General features: G+C 40.4%; 2 protein-coding genes across 5 annotated transcripts in view; one reads left to right on the top strand and one right to left on the bottom strand.

Annotated features, from left to right (window-relative positions):
* The window catches only part of abcc3 (ATP-binding cassette, sub-family C (CFTR/MRP), member 3), a 58,798-nt gene extending 50,528 nt beyond the window's left edge, over positions 1 to 8,270 (bottom strand). The window contains exon 1 of one of the 4 annotated variants that reach the window (XR_003597039.1): positions 7,887 to 8,269. Coding sequence is in view for 3 of the 4 variants with exons in the window: in XM_028029407.1 (XP_027885208.1) it covers positions 7,887 to 7,964 (78 nt within the window). In the remaining variant the exon portion in view is untranslated. Of the gene's footprint in view, positions 1 to 7,886 lie in introns of all 4 variants that reach the window. The other 3 variants (XM_028029407.1, XM_028029405.1, XM_028029406.1) reach the window with 3 other exon arrangements.
* Positions 8,271 to 20,276: 12,006 nt separating this feature from the next.
* radil2b (Ras association and DIL domains 2b) overlaps positions 20,277 to 27,953 on the top strand; it is a 28,632-nt gene continuing 20,955 nt past the window's right edge. Inside the window, exons 1-3 of the mRNA XM_028030257.1 lie at positions 20,277 to 20,821; positions 23,483 to 23,685; positions 24,725 to 24,899. Of these exons, the coding sequence (XP_027886058.1) occupies positions 20,697 to 20,821; positions 23,483 to 23,685; positions 24,725 to 24,899 (503 nt within the window). The 5' untranslated portion in view covers positions 20,277 to 20,696. The remainder of the gene's footprint in view (positions 20,822 to 23,482; positions 23,686 to 24,724; positions 24,900 to 27,953) is intronic.

Here is a 27,953-nt window from a genome sequence, read left to right as displayed (position 1 = left end):
CAATAAACCAATTAATCACATATTTCAAAACAACCTCAATAATTTCTGTTTTCATAATTTATTGTTTTTCTCTTTTCTCTCTTTCTACCAAAACCTGGAAGACAAAAGTCTTCAGTCTGGTGCATTGGTCTCCACTAGCACCATTATATTTTGTTGTTTAATTTACTATAGATATTTGAAATGTCTTCCAGTCCCAGTTTTAAATGTGCATTAGAATTTAAAGTTTATTGATATCACAGAATGTGTTTTTGCATTATTTTTGCCATTATTGCTGATATTACTTGAAAATGATCTCAAAAGAACAATATTACTGTTACAATTCATCGTCCAGCAAAATTTGTTAACATGACAAACTAATGTCATTTTGACTATGAAAATACATAAGACAAATGTATTCATCAAATTTAAACCAGTTTCCTTCTGCTCTCATAAGTTTTGGGCGGTTACTAGAGGGAAGGAGTGTAATACTTAAACCAACATTAAACATTATACTTCAAATTTTGAAATACAGAAAACACATATTTCACAAGTCTCTCTCCTTCTTTCTCTCTCCCTCTCTGTCAGGTTTTATATCTGGTTAGCAGTATTGAAGTCAACGACATTCTAGGGATTTTTCTGCAAAATTTGCAACATTTCTGCAAAACGTTGCAAAACTGAAGTGATGCAACGTTTCTAAATATACAAAAGAAATAAAACTGATCCCGAAAATGTTAGGCAACTGTAGGGAAGTCTCACACAGAGCCCGACGTGTCACATAAACTTGTTGTGCCGCAGCAGCTTCCTCTTCGCAATTTCGATTCAGCTCCGGCGGTAGCCGCGTCCAGACCCTGATGCCCGCAGATGAAACAAAGTGCGGCACCTCCCCGCGTCTCCTGTCAGGGCTGCTCTTCCTTTTAGCTGTAATCCAAGCTGCTGCTGACATTCTGAATTGTTAGTGTATAATGCTGCTGATAAACAGGCTTTGGGTGAGCCTGGTAATGTGTGCGTTAGATGCCATGCATTCTGTCTGCCTCTGCATTCATCCGTGAACAGGTGACGCCTTTGAAGAGAACATTCTGTTTATTAAATTACACAGATGTCTGGCAGAGGTTTTCCACATTGTGACATGCTACACCCACACAACTTAATGTATTTACCGATATGTTATGTGAGGGAGCAATGCAACACAGTGTATAATTCTGAAGTGGAAGGAAAGGAATGCATAGTTTGAGATTTTTTGGCCAATTCTTTGCCTTTCACAGTGATTACAGTCCTTAGTCCACTGGGGTATGTCACTACTGACTGCACGTCATTTAGGCCATTTTGTCTTTTCAATATAGTTCAATTTATCTCAGATTACACAGAAATTATCTGCAAACATTAATTTTATGGGCTTTGACTGGGTGATTTTAAAAACATGAACATGCTTTATCCCTTTTTTCGGCAACATTCAAACAGCAAGACTTGTTAAATTCAGATTTTTTTGCTATAATACAAATTGTTTCATAACTAACTAAATGCGACCTCAATCAGACTTTTGTGTGGACAGTTTTTACAAGCTAAAAGCAACCCACGTGCACAGAAGAAGAACACAGACGCCTCGCCTTGACGCATTGTTTATGTAAGTAATCATGGATTTCGTCATCTATGGATTGATTTTAAACTTGTTGAGCAATGGGAGTCGACAATATTGTCACAGTTTCATAACAAGACAAAGGAAAGTACAAACAAAGAAGTGTGCCAAGTGTCGACACCACTTTCTTCAGCCATTATTTACATCCGAAATTGTCACGCCTGGCTTCTTCTGGTGCAGAATTAAGACGCAAGAATCACATCAATTAAGTAAAAATCTGATAAAATGCAACATCACTGTTCTGACTGCAGATGTAAATACCCTGAAGAAGGGGAGTATTTTAATAAGAGAGCCGGACACGGTGCTTCTACACCAGCGATTATTATAATGTAAGTTATCTTACAAACATACACAATGATATCAACGTTGAAACAGCAGTATGTTAGCAACAGCGCCAACAACGGCATTTGTTAACGTTCGGACCATCAAAAAAAAACTCAGCTTTCTGAAAGTTAATGAACTCACTTACAACCTACAGGTCTGTATATATATACTTCTACCTGAAGAAGGGGAGTATTTTAATAAAAGAGCTGCACACGGTGCTTCTGCTCCAGCGATTATTATTATCTAAGGAGGAAGTTCCGGTGCTCTTCACTATAGCTAGCGCAAGCGCTAGACTCCCCCTGCTGGTTGTATCTGACCACTGCTTCAGCCAAATCAGACTAGTCAGCCTGTCATTTGTAATCATATTTTAAGAAAATAAAATAAGGAAAACAATATTGATCCAAATCGGAAAAATAATCACATTTGGGTTGTTTTTGCCCGCTGTGTGAATGTAGCCTTAGTTTAACTCCTACATGGCTTGTAGCAAAGCGCTAGCTTGAGTTCTCATGTCTTTCTCATAACAATGGCTTTCTTGTTGCCAGATTTGTGAGGGGAACTACTAACAAGTGTCCTTTCCGCAGATTCTCTGCAGCTCCTCCATATTAACAACGGGCCACTAGGTTGCTTTTCTCCGTAGTTCTCTCCATTGCCTTGCCTGTCATTACTCCTTGAAATTTGGGATAATCGCATTGGGTAACTTCCTAAGAGAGATGGTTGAACTTAAGTTGCACTGAGCAGTATTGTCAGACAGATTAGTTTTGTTCAAGAGGCATCTTGCTGCAGTCTTTGCTAAGTTTATGACATACTTATCATCTTTGCCATCAGATCTGCTTGCTGTTTCAAAGCGTTTCTTCAGAAAACCTCTCTGCTTGGCTAAAACCATATCACCTCAAGGCTGTTAAAAACCAACCAACAAGGACAGACATGGTTTGTGATTGGCCTTCTCTTGCCCCCAACGCCAACCCTAACAGAACTTGTTTAGGTTGGGCTTGACTTGAGCATGCCCTTAACAAACGCAATGGTTTTCTGGGCATGTTTGAACTGCGTGGGGAAGGGCCATCCCCGGCAGTCTCTGGAAACTCACCGCAACATCACTGGAGCTGTAGCCAAGCCCAGAAGTACATGCAGATCTTGTTAAAATGAGGCATGACAAGCAAACGCTCCCTGTGGGGCAAGACTTCAAAAGCTCTTTGTCTTGACGGGACACACAGCGTATTTCACTGAGGAACTACAGTTAAGCCCATAATTGTTCACACCCCTGGCAGACTTGGATTTCAGATGTTTTTCTTTAAACCAAGAAGTTTGTTTCTGAGAGCAATTTTGAAGCGTTGACCAGTAAAAGTCTTCCTAAAACTGCTGACAAGGGTTTTGCATGTTTATAATGGTATTTTGGCAATTTATCTTTGATGACAAGCTTAACAACATCACACTCCTTCCTTCACGTCGAGCTTCACATCACCCTCTCTCTCCACTGATTCTATCGCAGACTTATGCAGGGCTTTGGCTGGACCAGTCTAAAAGTTAATATTAGAAGAAACATGTTGGTGAAATAAAAGATAATGGTATACCTAAATCCTGCAGGGTTTTACTGCAATATATAATACCATTTTGCTACCTATTACCTAGTAATAGGTAGCACCTAGTAATAGGTAGCAAAAGGTTTGCTTGAAAACTGCCATACTGTTTTTATTGCTTGATTTTTTTTAAGCCTCCTGAGGTTTTAAGAAATGGGGTCATTTGGATCCAACAAGTTTGCTTTTACGAGGCTTTTTGTGCGTGTGGTTTCGGGAACTGACGGTCTGACGGGACAACCTTCACCCCTGCTTTCCCACTGTCTGACCGTGACATCTGCTCCTCCTGTGTGTCAGGCTAGGACTGTGGGATTGTAAACAAAGAAAATAGAAAAGATATTTGCAGACTTACTCATTTGCAAGTTTTTCCATGAAGAGTAGCTCCAAATTTTTTGTGGAAATTTACCATTTGTGGATTTTTTTGTAAAACCAATCTAAAATATTTGGGATTTTAGGAAGGGGAAATGCAGCTTGGGAAGCTGAGATATCCAGACACAATGCTACTTGACACGCTACTGGCAAACCACCCAGTACAGAAGCAGCATTCACTTTCCTTGGTGCTGATTGGCTGTAGTGGCAAGATGGTTTACACTTTGTGTATTAATGCACATTAAGGCATATCTGGTGTTTGAACAAATAAAGTTAGCAGATATAAGCATTTTTAGAGGGAATATCCGGTATTCTTGCACAAGATAAAAAAGCAGAACAGAAAAAAGAATATCTGGCACAACGAGCATTTTAAAACTACAAAGTCTGACAAGTGTCTACATTTCTTCATTAAGCTTACTTAGGGTATAATAGTCTCATGCGCAGCAGTTTGTCCTAATATAAACCTTGTTTTGTGCTGTCAAATGGACTTCAAGCTGCTGCTTAGACGTCTTAAAAAGAATAACACTGTAAATAGGGCAATTGATCAAGCCTAAGTATTAACTCTGACCTGTACTCAGCATGCCCTGCTGAAAGCTGGGGGATTACAGCTGCCTCCTGTTTGTCTGAAGTGGACGTGAATAGCAGCAACTAGTCTACGCCACCTGTCATGGCCTCACAAAACGGTTACGTCTCGCAGCGGGATTTACCCAGAGGCAAATCAGCTGGACACTTAAGCACAGCGATGTTTTCGTGGTGGAGGTGATATTTGGAAAAAAGAAGTTGGCTGCACAGAGGAGAGGCAAGGAAAATCTGATGTTTCTTGGGTAAAGCTGATAGAAACTTAATATTTTAGCTGCTTAAGTTGTCATCAGAACCATCGAGATTTCTGCCACAAGCAGGTCGCAACATAGAAACAAAGCACAATAACCCAGATAAAAAAAAAAGTTTTTGTTTTCAATAAGAATCTGAAAAACAATGCAGGTTTTAAAAATATTATTATTATTATTTGCCTGAATTGGACTCATTTAAACAGCATCTTATTTATTTTATGTCACCACTTCCTGACTTTTCTTTACTATATTAGGTGCAACGCTTCAGCAACTTCCCTTCGCTGCCTGAGAAATACTGACAGGAAGAAAATATGCTGACTTTTCTGTCCAGTAGAATGGACAGAGGTGGAGAATGTGGACAAAATATTGGTGTTAGGGGGATGTGAACGTGAGATTAAAAAAAAATCTTCATAGCAGTTTATAACACACATTTACAATCATTTAGACAACATGAATCATAACATAAGTCGCATTTGCATATCCAAAACAAAACAAAAAACTATTTACCGTTTATTCTAGAAATAATAGAAAATATTAAATGGCTGACATTTTTAAAGGTGATATTAATCATGATCAATTTATATAAACACTAACAATTAATCACATTAATTGATTAATGATGTAATTCTAGAACCGCTGCACTTTGATATGGCTGTTTTGATTCAATTTTAGTGCAAGATCTCTGAGTGACCTCCTCAGCACGCAGTCCCACTAATGGCCTAGTCATGATCCAGGTGTTGAAGGAAAGGTGAATGTTAAAGCTGCAGGACTCTAAATAAAGCTGGTAACGTCAACTACCTCTTGTGTAAATGTAGTTTGGAGAGCTTCAATTCAAAAACCTGAAACATCTTGAAGAGCGAGATTCTCAGCCACTCCAAGATAAACAAAGCGGGCCACTCCTTTCTACACACTATTATTACTGTTATTATTATTAATAATAATATCTTTATTTAATTGGGCGGTAATTTTGTCTGAGCAATAGCGTGGAATTATTACACAGTGTAGTTTCATGTGAAAACAGTATTAGTGCACTCAGTCACTGTCAACAACTGTTGTATTTTTTTATTGAATTTTATGTGACTAACACAAAGTAGCAAATAACTGTGGAGTGGGAGAAAAATTACACATTTTTAACCAAAAATATATCACAAAATTGTGGCATACTGACTTACTCAGTCAATATTTTGTAGAGTCACTGTGCTTTAACCACCTGTTTTTCTAGGTTGGAGTAACGCCAATCCATGATACAATTTTAAGACATTTATTTGGGGAAAAAAAATTGGAAAGTATGAGTCATTTTCCTTTATCATAATTATGTAGATTGTAGTTTTGATTTTGTCCGATGGCAATGTTTTTGGTTTGAAAAGAGGCTCAATGCGACAAAGTTGCTAAATTGTCAGCAGTCGGGTGGCCACCTGTTGCCAGGTAACTTATCTACCTGGCAGCAGCCAGGTAGATAAGATTGGGAGTTAAGATCGGTTTCACATGTACGTATTGGCCAATCGCCGATCACCCAAAATTAAGGATATGAGGGCTAATTTATCAATCGGACGATGTATCCTACAAATTACTCAGAATAAAATGCGCCTAAGTGAGACAAAAAAATTTTAAAAATGTATGAACACTTTGGAAAGGACCTGTATGTACACATTAAAAAGATGCATAACTATGATTGTGTGGAACTAAAAAAAGAAAAAAACAGAGAGCAAACTGTAAGGCTGTGCTCTGGTTGTAAAACCGCATTTACTTCGTTTTCCCTACTTTGACTTCCAAATTTGCTTCCAAAAACAAAACACATATCTGAACATCATGAGCTTCATAAAGCAGCTTGCAAATATTCTGGACTTGTCATACAGGTGAGACTCTGTTCTATCCACCATCTGCACATTTTTTCACCGCTTCCCATAAAACAACTTTTTCATTGAGGAACCCTTTGCATATAATCCAAACACAGACTTGTACTGTGGACAATAGAGGTTAACATAATCTTTTGATAAAAGCTTGTATGTAAAGCTACATCGTGAGGGTAAGGAGAAATTCATTTTGTGAATTAAACAGATTGAAAAATACTGCAAAAATGTATTATAGACAGATAAAACGAACCAGTAACAAAACGATGGAGAAAGCTCAAGATCCAACACACACACACACACACACACACACCCCAACACACAACAAATGCATCTATCAAGCATACTGTTTGGATGTATTATGGTTTACATGGATGTCAGGAAAAGCAAAAAAACAAACAAAAACATGCTGTACTGACCAATTGGTGAGTGAGTTAGGTGGAGAATAACTTAACACAAGTTAACGCTCTGCCAACAAAAAGATGTATGTATATGGCCACTTAAAACTTTTATTGCCCTCGATGTCCAATCCTGATGCAGTTTTTAATGGCCGAAATGTTAAAGCTCATGGAAGGAGTCTGGGAGATAATGATGATGATGGTAAAGATGATGACAACGATCATGGACAACAAAGAAGAGAGGCACGAAAACCTGAGTTAACTTATATTAAACGCAATATTAAACAATAAAAATAACTACTGCATCTTGAAGCCCTGATATAATGTTATTATGTTGTTATCGGGACAATATTATGATTGCACCAAACGAAAACATTATGTATAATAGTACATATATTTACAATGAAAATGTCCAATACACTTTAATCACTTTTTGTATTTTACATTGGAGTGTAGGGAGGAGATTTAAAATGTAACTTTGCCTCAAAATGATGGAGGGAGTTGCAATAACGCCACTAAACCAGTTTTCTCAGCTCCTGGACATTTTTTATCTTTACTATTACGCAGTTATCTGTGTGCTGTTACTCCAATAGTCCTGGCAAGGCTACTGTCTAATGAACTTATCAGTCACGTTTGCACAACGCAAATAAGTCGGCAAAGCGCTTTAAGCACACGCCAGATGTAACAAGTTTGAGTGAACACTTCACTGGCTTCAATGCGTCTTCCGTAAAGGCAACACGAAAGCACGCAAGTCTTCGTGTTGTTAACTGGGAGCTCGTTAACACGGTAAATGCAATTAGGGGGCGAGAGGGGGGATATTTATAGGAGCTGCGACAGATACTCCAGCTCCCCAGAAACGCTTTTCAGGCACCAAACGACCGAGGGAGTGTTGTTCAGCAGCGAACAGCGGCGGTAGCGACAAATGCACTCACCCAGAAGTGGAGCTTGTCTCCGCACAGCCACCCCATCTCCTTGGTGGCGGGGGAGCGGGTACCACCGGAGGAGTTCATTACTCCGTCGGTCTACGCGGAAAGGCCGAGTCCCGTCTGCGGAGCCGCTGTCCTTTATCCCCTCAGCCGCGAGCTGTCACATGCCACACGGACAGGTACGCGTCGCTGACGGAGGGGGTTCCCGGTTTCCTTGTTTTGCGTGTCCGACCGCGAGCCGTCCTGTCTCGGGAAACTGTCGGCTCCTTCCGCTTTGGCGAGGACCGGGAGGGGAAGAAGTCATTCGTATCCAGCCGAGAATGATTTTCTACAGGAGGAAGCTGCTCTGCCTCGATGGAAAAGGGAAAGGCGTCAGCTTACTACCGAGCTCCGCCCCCTTCGCACCGAGTCTCCACGCTCCGCCCCTTCGCCTTACTAACACAGATCTGTGCGCCGCAGCGGGAGTCTCGGGTTTATTGCTGAGTCATGACTCGTGACAAAAATAACGTTAGAGGAAAACCGTGCTTTGTTCTTCTTTTTTTTTTTTTTTTTTTTACTCCAAATGAACAAAACAACAATGATCTAAATTCATGTGATTTATCTGAAGTCTTCCGGAAAAAGGTCAGAAGGTGACACTCAGTTAAGCAAACAAGAACTGCCTCATCTTGCAACAGATGGTGCCGGCCCCTCTAAGCAGTGATAGTAACATCATGACTGTGTGAGATTACATGAAAAGAAGAAAACACAGACCGACGCAAGTGTGTGTTCATAAAAATGGGAAACGATGATTTTATAGCTTGGAACTAGTTAAAAGGTGTTCAGAAAAATCGCTGAAATCTCGTCCTAAAGTAGAAATTTCTAACTAACCCTGACCTGAAATCCAAAATGGCTGCCAAGCCTCAAATACTAATTGACAGTAGCAGAAATAAACAACTTAATTGCAATTCTGAGGCTTTTCATGATGTGTATAAACACACTACTGTACAAAAGAGGTGTTTAAGAAAGTCTTACTTTAGTGTTTGAATGCAGAGCTCCATGTTATCCACTTGTTTTGCTAACAGCTGTTCACAATCAACAAGTGTCTGCACTTGTTGATTAGCAGCTTACATTTTTGTCAGTCGATTTGTGTTCGCTGTCTGAGACACCACCGGCGAAAACTGATTCTTTTTTGCTGCTACATGTTGAGAAAATGAGATTCTTTGTTTTCTAAAGTTGTTGACAGCAAAGCAAACCAACCTAGAATTAAACTGCTTTAATTAAACTGGTTAGCAATCAAATTTTTTCGATTCGAATCATCTGAAGGCAGATAGAGCAGACTTAAATCAACTTTACAAGAATGGAAGAAATCAAAGTTTGTAACAACTCTGACTTTGAGACTAATATCTACAGTCATCTGTCTAAAAAGTTTCATTATTGAACTGTATGCCTGTACTTCTGATGTTTGTTTTTTTTTACCTCATCAGGTCGCTTGCAATAGGCACTGTGTAAACACTATGCAGGGAACATGTTCGTGAACATTTCATCTACACATATTTGTCATAGCGCAAACAGTCTACATATTAATTTGCAACTTTCCAAATCATGGAACTGCTATTTAGTCCAGACTGTTTGTGCTTTAGTCTTCTGCTGATGCTTTGAGCTCCAAATGAAATCCAACAAAACTTCCCTTAATCTTTAAAGTCTAGTTTCTTGGTGTTTTCATTCATATTGACTGGTCGCGCTAAACTCCAGCCTGACTCTTCCCCTCCTCTCCGGGTCAGGCAGCCAGGGTGTCCTTTACCACTACAATTAGAAATAAAAAGCTGAAAAACATGTCCAGAGTGTGTTGGAGAATAACACGTTTAAGACACCTCTGTCCATTAAGCTCGTTTGGTTTTTCATGGCTGCCTAAAGTTTTTCAGCATCATAAAATAATTTTTTTTTTAAATAGTCAGTGCTTGCCACAGCATGGGAAAAATACATAGCGACTGTAGATGTACTAGTTCCTAATTTGCACAAGCATTGTATATTTTTATTACAGCCATTATAGAAGCTTACTACAGCCCCACTGTCTGTCAACACAGAAAGCATTGGTCCTAAAGTCTTCTATGAATGGCTGACTTATTATTTGCTCAACACACCTGTAAGGGCAGATTTATGCCTCATTCTGTTTTCCTACACCTCTTGTTGGTGAATTACCGCAGTCTTCAGCAGAAGGTGAGATGCGTGTTATATTGTACGGGGCCCTCAAGGGGACATGGGAATTTGTTTTTCTTTTGCGTTCCCTCCCAAAAGGTTTTGCGTTCCCTCGCAATACTGTACTGATCAGTACTTGCAGCATAATTGAATACTGTAAGCCTTTCTTACGGTGGCCGCCGTACTTTCTGCTTTAATATAAGATTATGTAAAGTTTTTCCATGAATGTTAATATCTCGTTGTGAAATATCTGAAGTTTTATCGTTTTCTTTAAGGGCACCAAAAACCTACGATATAAACAGAAACCTTCCGTAAGTAGGAAAGAAATAAAAATGCATCCTAATTTGGACTATTTCTGAGTTATTATCGCAGGTAATGAGTCATCTAACAGTTTTGATTGTGTCTCTGTTGTGCTGGTTGTCTAAAGGGCCGTTTTCATGTTCAGTTCCATCTCAACCTTAACAGACATAAACATGCAGTGAATAAATCGACTTTCAATCAGTTTTTTGCACCAAAGACTTAATAATAATAAACACGGTTTATTATTATAAAACATGGCAAACTAATGGTGGTAGAGGGCCGCACTGGGTTAACTCGAGGAATCTCATCTGTCCGTGTATCAATCAACTCCAAACCGCTTCTTAGTTCTGTCACAATTATCGATTTATTCTATTTTGATTGTCATACATAGTATATAGGCATATCATCTAGTGGAAAAGTAAAAAAAAAACTAGTATGCTCTTGACTTAAGACGGAGTACATAAACGCATAATCATGACGTGCTTTGATTAAACTAATTTATCTTCGGTGTAATTCCAGTACCTAAAAATTAACTTTATACCAGGTGAGTCTCTCACCTGAGAATGCGAACCTGTACTGGGCTGATTCTGTGACTTTTAACAATGCTCCCGTAGAAGATTCATAACTTATAAGTCTGAAACAGGAACAGGTCTGAAAACACAGAGAGAGATTCATTTGATGCATCAAAGAGTGATGACATCACTGCCGATGTCATTGTTACCAATGGAACTGAACATTCTAATGACGCATTCACCCCAAACATGATTTGAGCGTCAGGCGAGTCTGGTTTACATTCAAAGTCTATGTGCAATGTTGGACGCGCTCGATGCGTCAAACGGTTCAAATGGCGCTTGAAACGAGCCACATTGGCCCTCAGCTCGCCTCCACATAGACTTTGAATGTAAACCAGATGCGCCTGACGGTCAAATCATGTTTGGTGTGAACGCACCATTATATGTCCAGTGTCATATTAGTTCCATCATATTAGGACCAAAGCCTGGTCCTAATATGATGGACTCATTGCTTTGAGTCAGGGGTAACATGTAGAGGTAAAATGTGAATTAAGTTTTAGTTAATGTTAAGGTTAGGGAAAACCGCAGCTACTAAAATGAAGGGAAATCAATGCAAAGTTCTAATATGGGTCAAAATAGTTTTGATAAATCTGTATAGCATTTGTTTTCTAAATCATTCTATAAATAATGATGATATAATGTTAGGTTGTATTTCTGCCAATTGCATAGCTGTAGTACATTAGTAGTCTAATGCAGGGGTGCCCAAAGTCGGTCCTCAAGGGCCGGCATCCTGCACGTTTTAGTTCTCTCCCTGGTGATACCAACAACCTTTTCAGCATGTCAATGTTCTTCTTAGGCCTTCTAACGGGCCATCATTGAATCCAGGTGCGTTAAACCAGGGAGAAAACTAAAACATGCAGGATGCCGGGCCTCCAGGACCGACCTTGGGCACCCCTGTTCTAATGTGTTGAATGTGCTTGGACACATTCAACACATTAGAAACCAATCAGAACCAAAAGTTTGTCTTTTGGTTCTGATTGGTTGTTTCTGGACAGCAGCAGAGTCAGAGGAATTTTCAGATTCTTAGTTTCATATTTTACTGTCAGACACTTTTAACAAATATTCATCCATCCATCATCTAACACACTTATCCTTGCGCACACACATTCACACCTTAGGACAATTTAGAGAGACCAATTAATTTTTTAGAAATTCTACCTGCTGCAGTTTTTATATATAGGAAAGTTTTAATAATGTTTATTTTGGTGTTTTTAACTCTGAAATTGATCTTGTGTTAACTCCATTGACTTTGGAGTTAGCAATATTATTTGCCTGTGTTTGATTTGATTTCCTAAATTTGTGTAAAGCATTGAATTTTCATGATGTCTAGTGTTGGCAAAACCTGGGTTTGGATAGTTATCTAGGTAAGTGCCACCTGGGTGTTGGTCGGCGTAAAGGCCGAGCCGGACTTAGACTGGCCTTCAGGCCAACGCCAACACGAAGCCCCTCTATGCAACCAGTAGAGGTTGGTCGCATGGACCTCCCTGGTTGATTGGAGGTCCATCTTTCCTCGGACCTCCCTGGGTGATTGGAGGTCCATCTTTCCTCGGACCTCCCTGATTGACTGGAGGTCCATCTTTCTTCGGACCTCCCTGGTTGATTGGAGGTCCATCTTTCCTCGGACCTCCCTGGTTGACTGGAGGTCCATCTTTCCTCGGACCTCCCCGGTTGACTGGAGGTCTGCCTTTCCTCAGACCTCCCCGGTTGATTGGAGGTCCATCTTTCCTCGGACCTCCCCGGTTGACTGGAGGTCCATCTTTCCTCGGACCTCCCCGGTTGAGTGGAGGTCTGCCTTTCCTCAGACCTCCCCGGTTGATTGGAGGTCCATCTTTCCTCGGACCTCCCCGGTTGACTGGAGGTCCATCTTTCCTCGGACCTCCCCGGTTGAGTGGAGGTCTGCCTTTCCTCAGACCTCCCCGGTTGATTGGAGGTCCATCTTTCCTCGGACCTCCCCGGTTGACTGGAGGTCCATCTTTCCTCGGACCTCCCCGGTTGACTGGAGGTCCATCTTTCCTCGGACCTCCCCGGTTGACTGGAGGTCTGCCTTTCCTCAGACCTCCCCGGTTGACTGGAGGTCTGCCTTTCCTCGGACCTCCCTGGTTGATTGGAGGTCCATCTTTCTTCGGACCTCCCTGGTTGATTGGAGGTCCATCTTCCCTCAGACCTCCCTGGTTGATTGGAGGTCCATCTTTCTTCGGACCTCCCTGGTTGATTGGAGGTCCATCTTTCCTCGGACCTCCCTGGGTGATTGGAGGTCTGCCTTTCTTCGAACCTCCCTGGTTGAGTGGAGGTCTGCCTTTCCTCAGACCTCCCTGATTGATTGGAGGTCTGTCTTTCCTTGGTCTCCTTTGTTTGCAGGGAGCCTTCTTTTCGGAGGGGGACCTCTGGTTGGGTGGAGACTCTCGGATGGTTGTTTTCCAGAGCAAGTTTCAACTTTATCTTCAGGTCTGCAACCTGACCCTGCAATGATTTCACTGTTCCCTCCTGTTCTTTGATTTTAGAAGCTTGCTCAGTGTGAGTTTTGATCTGCTCCTCATATTTAAGTCTCACTCTGTATTCTTCAATCATTACTTCAATCAGACCTTTATTGCGGGAGGCATATTTTTCTGCCTCCCTCTTGAAGTAATCCAGCTGTTGAAGAATACGCTTGTCTGTTGTTACTGTGGAAGAGCAAGAAACCTTTGATTCATCTTCACGTTTCACTTGCAGATGACGTTCTCTTTCCAACATGTTTTGCAGTTTTTGAATTTCCTGCTGCTGTGATTTCATTTCAGCCTGACACGCAATCTTTTGGTCTCTTTCCTGATGGAGTTCAAAAATCTTACTCTGCAGTTCTTCTTTAAGATCGTCTACCTGCTTTGTGAGATTGATGACATGTTGGCTAGTCTCTTCCACATTTTCCACTAAGGGAGTGATCTCAAAGTCAGCAGAAGGAGTTGTTTTCTGCTCGACTTCCAATGATCTTGGACTCTCAAAGTCGCCGGAAGGACTTGGTTCCCCCTGGATCTCTGCTGATTCATCCTCCGGCTCGCTGTCGTCTTCAAAAACAAGGATTTCGTCGTAGTCGACTTGGATGTTTTGCTCCATCATTTTGATCCATGAAAGCTCAGCTGGAAAAGCTTCATGTTCACCAGTATTCTGTTGTTGATTCATATCTATATTCTGGTAAATCCTTGCTTCTCTCAAAGGTTCGTAGTATCTGGAATCGATATTCTGCTCGTTTCGATTAATTTCGAAAGTGCTCTGAAGAGTGATCTGTCGCGATAGAACTGTGGAACAGGTCTGAGAAAACTTACTGTCTGTGAGCTACAGTCAAGAGAGAGATTCCTTTGTGATATCATAGAGTTATGACATCACTGCGGATGTCATTGTTACCAATGGAACTGAATATTCTAATGATGCATTTACATCAAACTCCTTTTGAGCGTCAGGCGAGTCTGGTTTACATTCAAAGTCTGTGTGGAATGTTGGACTCGCTCGATGCGTCAAACGGTTCAAATGGCGCCGCACTAGACGCTCCAGATGCACTGCATCGGCCCTCGACGTGCCTCCACATAGACTTTGAATGTAAATCAGATGCGCCTGACTGTCAAATCATGTTTGGTGTGAACGCACCATTATGTGAATTAAGTAGTTAAGGGTTAGGGGTTAGAGGTTAGGGTGTATGTTTATGTCTGTTAATTCTAAGATGGAACTGCACTGAAAGCAGTCCTTTAAACCATTCAGACTACGAACACAACAGAGACACAATCAAAACTGTCAGATGACTTATTACTCCGCAATAATAACTTTGAAATAGTCCAAATAATTTGGATGTATTTTTGTTTCTTTCCTATGGGAAGTTTCTGTTTATATCACATTTTTGTGAAGCCTTTCTGTACTAAAGAAAAAGATATAAAATGTCAGATATTTCAAAAGGAGATATTAGCATACATGGAAAAACCTTACCTAACCTTGTATTAAGGCAGAAAGTACGGCGGCCACCGTAAGAAGGGACTTACGGTATTCAATTATGCTGCATAACTGATCAGTAGATCATTTCGAGGGAACGCAAAAGTTTTGCGAGGGAACGCAAAACAAAAAAAATTCCCATGTCCCCTAGAGGCCTCCGTAATCTTGAGCGTAACTTTGTGGCTGTTGCCGGTTTTCCTGCTCGAGACAAGAAATTGCAAAACCAGCATTTGCCACCAAAATGCACGCTGTGTGTGACAGATAAATGTCACACACCGCGACATTTATCTGTCTGATGGGAAGATGGACCTCCAGTCAATCAGGGAGGTCTGAGATAAATGCGAGGGTCTGTTAAGACTGCACTGATCTCAGAACCACGCACCCCGGGGGCCATAACTGGCTCCTATCAGCCACAATGGGTCACAAGCAAAGAGCAGAGTCACACAGGGATCAATGACTAGAAAACTGTTTATCCGAAAACTCATTCACACATCGTTTCACACCGAGCGCTGCTTTTAAGGGAGCCGACGGCTCAAATATAAATAGTGAGTGCAGAGTGGATCGCTCTGTGCCAGCAGTATGGCCTTAGTGCTGTTTTTGTTTAGTTTTTTCTAATTTTGTCATACTCAAATGTTTCAGATCATGGAACCAATTTAAACATCAGACTAAAGTAATATTACTACTATTTAGCCTGCCACCACCAAACTCTCTACAGATCTTGAGCTCAAAGTCACAAACGGGTGATGATTTATACTTTGTGTAATGTTATCTCTAATGATTACGTAGAATTCATTTATGTGATTTCTTGATGTCTGTCTATTTCTTCTTCTACTTTTCTGACAAGGTTTTCCCCCTCAAACGGTTGTAGATTGATGGCGCAATTTTGACCAGATACACCATATATACTACATCCAAGCATTAGACACGTATTTCAGCAGTCTTATATGATATTCCAATTTTCTGAAAAACAAAATCCTGGGGTCCATTAATAGTAAGGAGAAAGAATAGATACTATGCAAAAAAATTTTTAAAATAATGTGAAAGGACCACATATCATTTGAATTTAAATACTGAAATAACATTTTGATGACGCTGTAAAGGCCGTGAGATCAGCATTTGCATTCTCTGTGACTGAAAATTAGACTTTGATTGCAGAGAAGCAGCCTGTCTATCTCTGACAGCGCTGATCCTTAAGTGCTCTCCTTGGTGAATCGTCCGCCTGGCTCTTTTATCAACGCAACAATACGAAGTATTATTCTAAACCTCAGCTGAAATGCCAAGGTAGAGTGCCGTCCGTGCTGCGTGAAGAACACGTCCTGTCATCCTTTGTCTGACAAAAGTAACAGAGAACCAAACGGAGAGAAGGGCAGCAGAGGCAGCTGCTGAACTCACTGAACTGGAGATCTGGAGCAGTGAGATACCGAGCCAAGTGATAGGCTGGGTTTTGAGTTGTGGTGGCACTTTATCTCCTCAGACCAAAACACAAAACACATTGAAGATCAAGTGAGTTAGTTTGGGATTCATTTTTGATAAGCGAAGAGTTTAATTTAAAGCTGCAGTATGTAACTTTCATAAACAAAATGCCTTTTTTTGTTTGTTTCTTTGTTTTCTTCTACATATTTGTTAAAAATGTCACAATGTTGAGAAAGTATGAGACGGGTAATCTATGAAAAAAATCCAGCTCTTCTGCCTTCTCGCTGCTGTCCTACTGCTATCTGCAGAAACACACCAATCAGAGCCGGGTGGAGGGTCTTAGAGCTGTCAATCAAGCTTGAGTATATGCTCTGCTCACAACATTGCCCTTTCTCTTGGGGTAGGGTAAGGGTTACGGTTATTTTTTCCACCGACCAAATGCACGTCCAGCCAGATTTTCTGTTGTTGTTGTTGACCAGAAGAGAAAGTTTGATGAATTTTCCCTTTTCCTTCTCCACCGGGGGATCTGACTTCAAATCCTGAAGCCCGTCCGTTCTCCTCCTGCTTCATTAGGACGGTTAACCTCGGCCTGCAGGAAGAACCCTCTTCATCCTCAGTCAGATGGATTTCTGTTTTGCTAGCAGGCTGCTAATGGAAGCTGCCTGAGGATGGTGGAGCCAGCTTGGCGTGTCACAGGTACCAGCAGTGTCATGTTACACGCAATTAGGCCCTGACAGAGCGGCTCCACCCTCTCCTCCCTCATTAAACTCTCTGTGCTTTCCAGGGGGGCAATTCTCCAACTTACAGGCTGCTGTTTTGATTTGGATCACAAGGGAACAAGAAACACTAACAGCTATCACCATTCAGATACAAAGATAAAGGCAAAACGTACAACATACCCGCATGACTAAGTGCATATTTGTGGAGATGATGCATGTTTTTCAAAATATATGGCAAAATAAATCCGAAGTGTCACATGGATTAATTATTTCTGTTTTGCTTTGTAGATCTAGAATCACGTCCACTCCATTTTCCTTTGAAAAATCTGCAATTTTGAGTCAATTTTCAAATCATACCATTCAAATTTAGGTGCAGACTTTGACTAGGCCATTCTATCACATGCGTATATGCTTCGATCTAAATTATTCCAGTGCATTTCTGACTATACTTGCAGTTATTCTAGAGGACGTTTTCGGTCTAGGCTTGTCTCGTATTTTACCTCCATCACCGCTAATAAAATGCATACCACAGTCTGAAGATTTACACTAAAAAAAAAAATTATCCATTTATCTTCATTTCTATTCATCTACTGCTGTTCAGTTGAAAGAGAAACGAACACATTTTGAATTAACCACGGTTTAAACTTCTCAGAAAACATTTGGATTTGTCCTGAGATTAAATTAGACACGAGTGAACTCTAATTTAAGTAAACACGTGAAGTAAAAAGGGCATTTGATTACAACTGATTTTACTGAGGAGCATTAAAGCAACGGGGGATAGAATGTAAAAGCATGCCGCACTTTTCAGTTTTTTATGAATAAAAACTCATATTTTAAAAAAAATGCATTTTTAAAGAAGTTCTTTTTTTTTTTTTTATTTGACATGTTATGTTTTACTGTAGTAAAACGAAACAAAACATCAAATAAAAATAATCTTCCTTTCACTTCCCACCACTTTGTGCCACCCTGTCACACAAAATCCAAATAAAATATCTTGTCTGTATATTTTATTTGTTAGTTTGTGGTTTTGTTCTGGCAGAACACGACAAAGCTGAAGGCCCGTGAATATTTCTTGGGAGGCTCTACATGAAAGAACAGCGAGGAGTGACTGGAGATGTCTCCCTCTACAGTGTACGACACCACTGAAGTATTTAAGGAATCCGAAGAATCCTCCAGCTGGAGCACAAACCTAGTCTAAATAATGACCATCTGAGATCCCTCATCTTGTAATTAATCTAAAACCATATTTCACAACTAAGTGATCGGGTGCAGTAAGCCGTAATATGTGACAGAATGGAAAAGTCTTTCACAAGAATCAAAGCCAAAGAAGTTTTGTCAGTAAAGTTTCCCTCACTAAATCCACAGCCAGAGTTGTTTCGTGGTGCGTATCCGGTTTCAGAGAGTAATGTGTTGCCTTCAAGGCCACATGTGAACCCGGCTTGATGAGACAAAACCTCTTTGTGCGTTCCGCAATCAAACATCCCCCATGTGGGAACCGCTCGGCTGTTTTTTTATTTAGGAGAGTACGCCACCTAGTGGCTATACAGCGGTAACAACCACAAACGCCTCCAATGAGCCTTCGGTTCTTCATCGTGCTGCGATCTTTACAATTGGCCTGATATTAGCATCAGGTCCGAATTAATTAACTTAATGTTAGACTAACTTCAAAGCGGCTCACAGTAGATTCGTCGGAATATGACAACTTAATGAACTGATCTAATTGTGTTGCTGTTGTTGATTTTAACAGACTACACAAAGCCCTAATTTCTGCCCAATATGAGGAATTAAGAAATCACTTAATTAAAAGCTGTAGTGTGACGACATGAAGTAGGCTAAAAGTCTCCAAAGGTACACATAACTTCCCGACGAAATTCAAGAGCAAATGAGATAAAAAGTAATTCACAGTCAGTTAAATGCAGTTACATTTAGTGTTCTCTGTGTAGGAAAACAAGACGATAAATCTATTAATACATATCAAATACAAATGATAAACTTTAAAAAAAATAATAAAAATAAAGATATAATGCTTCAGAAATTGTATAGCAACTGCGCAGCTCCTGGAGTTTGTCAGAGTATCAACGGAGCAGCAGGGAAGAATAACACGACAGACCTCCAGGGGGCAGTGTGCTACACCTCGAATAAAAACGCCACTCTTTGACCACAACAGTCACTTTTATAGGATTAAAAATATGGCACCTCAACCCTAATTTGATCATTTTTTCACACTGTTCTGTACCAAAAATAAACAAAAGTCACACATTCTGTGAATTTCGATGTACTCTGAGGAAAGTAAGGAGTAATCAGGCTATCATTGTTATTATTTTACACTTTAAATACACTTTTATTATGTAATGTACGTTTTTACAGGAGGACCTGTGTATATCCTCCCTGTTGTTTTCTTTGTGTCCCGTGTATGTCTTGTAAACCCATTCGGACTTGATATTAGATGTTTACCTCTTTTGAAAGAATTGTTTACATTTACATCCATAATCTTTTTTTTGTATTTATTTCTGGAAAAGAAAGTGATTTTAGATGAACAACAAAAAATGTACCATGTTTTACTCATTAGACAAAAGATTTAAACAAAAGTGAGTTTTCCTATTATTAACAGCTAAAACCTCCATCTTTGTTTCTCCACTTCCATTTTAATGAGATCAATGTCTGGGCTTTGACTCCAGCCTCAGTTTTGATAAACGCTTTTCTTTTATAATTTTTAGGTTTCATTACTGCTAGATAATTGTAACATATTTCTCAGTCTTAAGATTTTCTTCAGAAGTATCATAAACCTGAGTTTATGATGTGCTTTTATGTAAGTGTATATCAGTTCAGATTTTATTTTTATGATAACTGTTTGCTGTAAATCGCACTACTTTTATCCGTATGTTGAAAAATCACAGGTCTTTTATGTTGCTATGCAGGTTAGTTGAATTTTTTTATTTTTCGTTCCATCAATTTGCTACAGGCTAACTCTGGTGTATTTACGTGATGTGTTCATGTTGATTCATATGCGTTGCCCCCTTTCATGAAATGAATAATTACACATAATTTCTTGCATCATGCGTGCTTGCAGGCGGCCCCTCTCTGATGCCGCCCTGGGCGCCTGCCCATTTTCAAAACCACCGCCGAAAAGAAGCGAAGTTTGGGCGCAAAAGGAGAGAACTGTCAATACAGCAAAATCAGGAGCAGGCTGACCAACGGGGTGTTTTATTTTGAAAGATGGTGTCGCTGTTGTGTGCGTGTGCGCGCAGACACATCTGGAGAGCGGCTGCCTCGTCGGTTTGAATTCGCGCCGCCTCGTTCAGACCTGAGGAGTGATTCTGTTCCGCAACAAGTCAGGTAGAACTCTGACCTCTCCGATTCACTGCAGTGGTTATGCTGTGAGGTCCCCCGCCCACCACCACCCACTTTCCCCCAGGACTGACCAGCCCCAACAGCTGGCTGAGGGCGGGGCAAACATCTGCAGCAGCGGCGCCTGTTCCGGAGCAGCAGCAGCAGCTGGCTGGCTCTGCGCCGCGGCTCTCCTGGAGGGAACATCCCCGGAATGAAGCGCGGCGTCCCGCATCGCACAAGCAATAACAGAGCCACATCTGCAGGGGTTTTCAGCTGAGGAGGAATCACTCAGGAAAAAATAGAAGAAAAGAGACACAAAAAAAAGAGAGAAAAAGAAAAGAAGCTTCCAGACGGGAATGAATGAGATGAGAAATTCTGCTGAGGAGTTGCACTCTCTCCCTCCAAGACCAACGAGTTTCTCCAAAGCCCCCGCAAAGAGACGGTTTGTGAGGCTGGGACGGAAGAGCAGTGATGGCTCTCAGTGAGTATGACCCACTTGGAAGCGCTCGGTGCGGGCAGCTGTTCCAGCCAGAGCAGCTGGAGAGAGTTAGGGACGATGCAAACTTCTCCTCTTTTTCCTTCGTGCTTCTCAAAGAGTCAAACCCCGTGTGTTACCTTCGGCTAAGTCGAAGCAATACGCAATAACAAAGCCTCTCTGTGCTTATTCGTTACTTTACAACAACAAAAACATAAGAGAGAGACGATGAAAGCAGTAGCTCAGCATGGAAACATAAAAAGACTGGAGAAAATTAGACATCCTAAATGTTGAATAATTTGCTGACATAACTTAGATTATGTACAAAATCGTTTGTATAGCTTGTAGACGTTTAGGGGAGTATTTCTGAAGATGTGCTGGTTCATTAAAGCACGTTTGGATTCAGTTTCACCTTTCAGTCGTCCCTTATCTTGACATGACAATGTCTGCCCACTTTGCCCTCCAGCAGTCAGATTGTGAGTCTCTCGTTCACAGCCTCCACACAGGTGAGTCTGCAGGTTTTCTGACAGATTTAGCTTCTGAGCGTTAATGTTTCTCACATAAATTCATTCTTTTGTTGATTTGAATGTCTGCCTGGACTCACTTTGATTGCTACAAATTGTATCGCTGAACATCTTCCGCCTCCAGACCTCATCTGGGTTAGCCGGATGCACCAATCCACTTTTTTCACTTCCGATATTGGATATCCGATCCAATATCTGCATCGGCTATCGGATGCAGATATCTGATGCATATCGGACTTAAAACATTTCCAACGTTTCTTTTACAACGTTTGCAATGTTGTAAAAGACTTACAGCGTTTCTTTTAAAGAAACTGACAAAAATAATAGGTTGACTACCTTAGTAGTGTTTGTTTGTTTGTTTTTTTTTTATCTCTGATGTCCTGTGTTTTTGTGCCAAATACCCAAAAGTGGAAGTTTATTTTCCATCAAAAAATAAAATTTTAAGACATTTTAGTCTCAAAATTTTAGGGTATTTTCTTTTCTTTTTTAGATGTGAATACTTTTAAAGCTGAAAGTGAATCAAAAGATGCATCAACAGAGTATTAGTTTAAAAGTATGCACTAATCATTTTTGTACATCATAATAACCAGTAATTTAATAGCCAGATGTTTATGATTAAGGCCTGTCAGGGTCAGAAGCAATCGCAATTTTTAATAAACAATGTGAAATTTGTTATATTTGTAAAGTTAGATTTTGAACAAGTGCATCTCGCTCAGATTTTATTTTTGAGCAAGACGCACTTTCAGGAGAGGTAGAAAGGTCCTGTAAAAAAATTAAGTTTTTAGCCACACAATCTAGTGCAATAACCTCTAACAATGCTTGTAAGTTGATCAAGGTTTCTAGGAACATCTAATTGGTAATCTGAGATTTTGTTTTCTTGGGGAATAAATTAACCAATTATCACTAAGCAGAATGAGTGAAACCTTTGGGTCACCAACTACAGACGCTAAAATGTTGTTTTGGGACTAAATGCTAGCAAAAAGCATTTTGTCTGCTAAATGTAAACATGGAGTTTGCTGAACTTTGCAGACTTTAAATGGAACAAAAGTAAGTAAACACATGATCAATATATGTGGAAGCACCTTATGTCCACTGATAAGCAGGGTGGAGGATCTGTGATGCTGTGGGTCTTTTTTGTTCTTCCGTACGCCCAGGGAGTTAGATTGTTGTATGAAACACAGGTGGTAACAACGCAACCTATAATTGTGACACTGGCACTTACATAAAGTTCTGTACGCACTAATTTTTAAAACATTAGGCTTGACGGAAGGCGTGTTTCTTTTTAACCAGAAAGATGTTGGACGTATAAAAGGGGACGTAATGTGCAAAATTCCCATTCTGCGCGTTTTTGTACTTCTATTTGAGTTTCTTCCGCTTCTAAAAACAGGTCAAGTACTTAAAAACCACCAAACTGTTTTTTTTTTTTTTTTGGCAATAAGTTAATGTTATTTTTTGTGTTTGGAAAAATGAGCCGTTTCAAAAACCTCCGGATCGTTGAGTCACAATCGATGGGCCCCGAGGACCCCAGCGAAGGCCAACCCGTCACCTAGCAACCCAAGTGGAGCCATCCAGCTTGTTGTTACAACTGTATGCATTGGCCAGCAGCAGCTTATCTGGATTTGAAGTGATAAGAGGCCCTAAAACATCTCATTGTGAAAGGAGCTCAAAATATGCAGAAATGGCTAAAGTCTCACTGTCTAAGAAGGCAAAATAAAGTACATGTTTGTTTAGCCCATAGCTATCCTAGCCTTTACATGCTAGCTAGGTCACCTTTACACCTTATACTCACAAGCCATCACTCACTACAGTCTCTAACCAGAGGATTTCCAGTGGGACAATCAGAATTAGAAGCTGTGAAATCCCAGTCTGGGGGGACTGTGGGGAAACTGCAGAGAACCTTTGAACTATAAGAAGCTTAGAGTCTTGGTAAGGTCCGAACAACACTTCATTGTTTCAGTTGTGCATAGAGAGAGCTGAGGGCAGGCATGCAGAAGGAGACCAGGTCTGGGTAGAGAAACGTACGAGACATTTTATCAAAGTTCTTCTCTTTAGGTTTTTTGTGTTTTTTTTGTGCTTGAGTTGTTGAACTCTTGCCGCTCCTCCGTCTTCTATCAGTTCCCTCTCTTGCCGCTCCTTCCTCCAGGTCGGGAGTATCCGCCGGCAGTTCTTCCACCTGCAGGTCGGCAGAGAGCGTGGCCGTCAGGCAGCCGAGCAAGAGTCGCATCCGTCGCCAAACCAACCGACTCTCCGGCGTCTTCCACCGCAACCCGGTGCCTACCTCGGGCTCCATGGCGCTGACGGCGGGACTCCGGTCGTCACGGTCCGTCCAAGTCAGGAAGGGCAGCAGTAGGTCACTTTGGTTTTGTTTTCTCCCTGAGATTCTGATGCCGATATTTCCACTGTGGAAGATATTCGTGATGTATTCATAGGTTTTGAACGTGTTCGTATAACAGCAACAGGCTTTAATTTTAGATGAACAAAGAGAGGAATATATAGAGTGCGCGTATTTAGCCACCTTTATCCCAATTCCCTTAAATTACCAGCTGTCTGAACGTTTTTCCTCGTGAGCCAACATCCTCCAATCAAAAGTAGTCTCGAGCCAAATAATAATAACGATAATAATCGCAAAAGGGTCAGATTTTTTTTCTTTTGTTTTGTAGAAAATTTATGTTATTCATTGTAGATACAAAACTTAAAGAGGTATATGAAGTTTAGCTTATTTTATTTGACAAATGTTTTCCAATTCTGTTGGGCTCAACAGCTAGCTAGCTATATTTAGCCAAGTTTAATAAATTAAACAGCAGGGGAAAATAAAAAAAAAGTTTAAACATCTTTAATTTGAATTTAACGTGACAACAATAGATCACAATTCTTATCGTGATAAGAAATGTATGACGATAAATGATAAGCGATGCCCACCCTTAATAGCATATTCTTATGTTAGTGGCCCAGTCAAAACCCGGACCTAAATCCTATAGAGAATCTGGGCAAGACTTAAAAATTGATGTTCAAAACCACTCGTCCTTCGGCCTGACTGAGTTTGATCTATTTCGCAAAGCATAATGGTAAAAACTAATACACAGGTATTAAACACAATCGTTTTGGTATCGTCCAAAAAAAAATATTAAAAGGAAACCGAGTTCAGAACACCTCCATCTTCTACTTTACCCAAACAAAACCATCCATCTAAACTTTGTAAAACTGGAGTACTTTACATGTCTTACATCATCTCCTCTTTCTACACGCTCTGGTTTTCATATCCACCGCATACAAGCAAACGTGACCCCAGCGCTTGTAAATAACCAAGCAGTCTCTTTTTTCTTTTAAACCACATCTCAGACCCAGTGATAAATGTCCTTTTCCCCGTGCGGTCTTGCATCCACAGTGTTCTCCACGGAAGTCCTGCCGGAGGACGACCCGTCCGAGCTGTCCAATCAGATCACGGCCCCAGGGATCCTCAAGATCTTCGGGAACGAGATCTGCGAAGGGGCTCACTACAAGAGCGTCCTGGCCACCACACACTCCAGCGCCGGGGAGCTCGTCAAGGAGGCCCTGGATCGGTGAGAACGTGGGTCGCCATATGCGGGAGGGTGGTCTTGTGTTTCTGCGCGGGGTGAGTTACGATCCCCTCCGCGTGAAGCCCATATGCACTCAGAAAAATGAGCTGCTGTAAGAACATAAAAGCGAGAGCAGGAATTCCTCCTCACTCATATGATCAGCAGTAAGCCGTTCTGTTGGTCTGATTGTGGGCAAACATCACCTGCTACTGGTCTGGTTGAACACGGCTGTAATAGTTTTGGGTTTGTCATTATGCGTTAGTTGTTTTTTTTCGTTGTGATTTTTGGTCTAATTCAGTTTGTTTTAATTAGTTTTTAAAGTGTGTTTGCTAGTTTTTCATGAGCTATTATTAGTTAAATACTGTTTAGTTTTAGCTTTGATTTTGTTAGATGTAGAAGAAGGTTTAGTTTTGTCATATTTTGATAGTTTGTAGGTGCAGCCGTCGAACAGGTCAAAGTAATGTATTGTGATTATGTATACATTGATTGGGTAATAAATACTCAACAGAAGATGCCATTAAAAAAATGTATTCAATTATTGTTGAAAAACCAACTAACTCTGGTGTTTTGTCCGAACTTTTGCCGCCATCATTTTGCAGTAAGTGTCACCAAGAGGAGCATGGAGTGGCATAGTTTGCAGACGGCTGACAGTTAGTTATAGTTTTCCCCCATTAATGATCATTTTTATTTATTTCAGTTTACAAAAAATGTCTCCTCAATTTCAGCTTTCGTTATTTCCACTTGTTTCAGGTCATAATACCTTTGGTTGGGAAAACATGAAGTGATTTCAGGGATGTTTTTCTTTTATTCAGCATATTCAGATAAGTTTTGAATTTACTCGACAGAACTGTTTAGAAATGTACATGGACGTTCGTTTTGATCTTTAAACCACACTCCCTTAATTCTCCTTTCATTGGAGATGACAGAGCTTATTTAAAGTGACAGCGTCATGCATTTTTAAGGCACATGGTGACATTTTATATCATTATCAATCAACTAGTTTACCTTCAGTTGTTATAAAAGTGCTGCATACATCAAACATAATTTAAAAGAAATTTGACTCGACGCCTTAAAATTGGGCTGCTGTTTCTTTAAGAAGCTCCTGCTCTTTCTGAAACTCCGCCTTCAGGAAGTCGATACAACGATGCTGTTTACAAATGTTTTTTACAGAGCGTGTCACAGAGCAGTAGGTCGTATGATAAGCTCAGCAGACTGGCATGTGTCTGCCAATCGCTGGAGATCAAGCGTTTGGGCACCCCCAATAGTAAATAGATTATTTATAGTTGCCACGGGAGATTCAAGGATTCCTTAAACATCGCATAAAAGAATCAGTGCAGAAACTGGTTCTGGTGTGAAAATGGAAGATCTCATCTTAATTCTTCTAAACAGCTGTATAATTGAAACTTGGACACAGATGGCTTTTCTAACAAAGACAAATTAGGTAAACATGTAGCTGTGACTTTGATATCGCATATATATAAATATATATATATGTTTCAGGGTAACATTTACTGTATTTTAGCCTGTGTAGAGGAGAGAAAAATCAATTTTCATTAATTGAGTTCATATGCTTCAACCTGGAAAAATACCAGATCAATTGCATCATTAAAAGGCTAAAATGAAAATTAAATTTGCATCCATGCGTACTTACATAAAGAATATGAGTAAACTTGGCAAACAAACAAAAAACGCACACCGATTTGTTTAAGAAGGAGCTTAAATTTAGCTTAAGCAATACGGGGGGAAAAAAGAAAAAGCAGAGTCTCATAATTTTAAGGCTGCTTAAAGGTCAGCTTGTTCTAGTGAATTAAAGCTAAGGTCCGCCTAACCAGATTCTTCTGTTTATAATAATCGAAGCACACAGCAGGCAGTGTGTGTGTGTGTGGGTGTGGGTGTGTGTGTGTGTGTGTGTGTGTGTGTGTGTGTGTGTGCACAAAGAAGTGGAGTTCTGAACGGCACAGTCCAAACCACAGACTTGTGTGAAACACAGCCAGCGATGGCCCAGACTCTGAGGCCGACTCTGTCTGTCATTCTTAGGTTTCATTCAGACGCACAACAGGATGATTAATGGCGGCCGGATTCAGTCTCTAAAGGCGAGATGGATGAACGACCCTGTACCAAAGAGAAAGGCTGGTTCTGTGGCAGGAACATTTAGGACTTAGCTAACACAGAGCAAGTGAAGTTTGGCTTAAAATCGACTACTGTTTTTAAAATGCTAGGCTAACGCTAGCATGTTTTATCTCTGTTTTGATATGACTGGTTGATGATACTTCTTATACAGTGTGTCAGCGCAGTTCCAGTTATTATTTGTGTAAGGGGGAAAATACAGAAAGAGTTAATAAAAACTGCTCTTAGATTTGATGTGCGTAACATTTAACAGCTCACATTTCGGCTGCTTTCTTTTTCCCTCGGTGGAGCGATAGGCAAGTACAACAGTCTCTGTTTCACTGGAAATGTTGCTGTAAAAACAAACAAAAAATGCTTTTATTATTATTAGGATAAATACAGATTTGCAAGCGGTGCACAAAAATAAGCAGTGGTCATAAAAAAAAGCAAGGAGGTGCAACTGATAAAATCACAGACCAACAACACGTATCAGCAGATGAAACAGAAAAACACGATCATTTTAAAAAAATACCCTGATTTGTACTTTTCTGATGCTGGTGATACTGGTATCTAGTAGTAAAGTAGTTTACATGAGTGGACAGGAGGTAAAGTGCTGTTCCTGTGAAGCTCCAGTTTCTTTTTTATTTGCTTTCTAATGTAGATTTGGTCACTTTCTAGCTATCTGAAATGTCCAGATACAAAACGTCATTACAGGACGTCCAGCAATGCAAGACTGTAGATTGTCTTATGTACACAAGAAGTTTCACTTAGGGGCGCACCGATTCACTTTGTTCACTTACGATACCAATATCTGAGGCTTTTTTGTTTTTTATGTAGATATGTTTATACATTTTTTGCTTAAGAACAACAATGCAACACAAAACAAAAGCCCAGCAGTGCAGTCCAAAGGAGAGAAAAAGAAAAGATAGGGGGCATAAATATTTTTATAGT

The sequence above is a fragment of the Xiphophorus couchianus genome, chromosome 10 (genome assembly GCF_001444195.1).
Source record: "Xiphophorus couchianus chromosome 10, X_couchianus-1.0, whole genome shotgun sequence".
NCBI lineage: Eukaryota > Metazoa > Chordata > Actinopteri > Cyprinodontiformes > Poeciliidae > Xiphophorus > Xiphophorus couchianus.
Note: the sequence above shows the minus strand (reverse complement) of the source record. Positions and strands in the feature narration are given on the sequence as shown.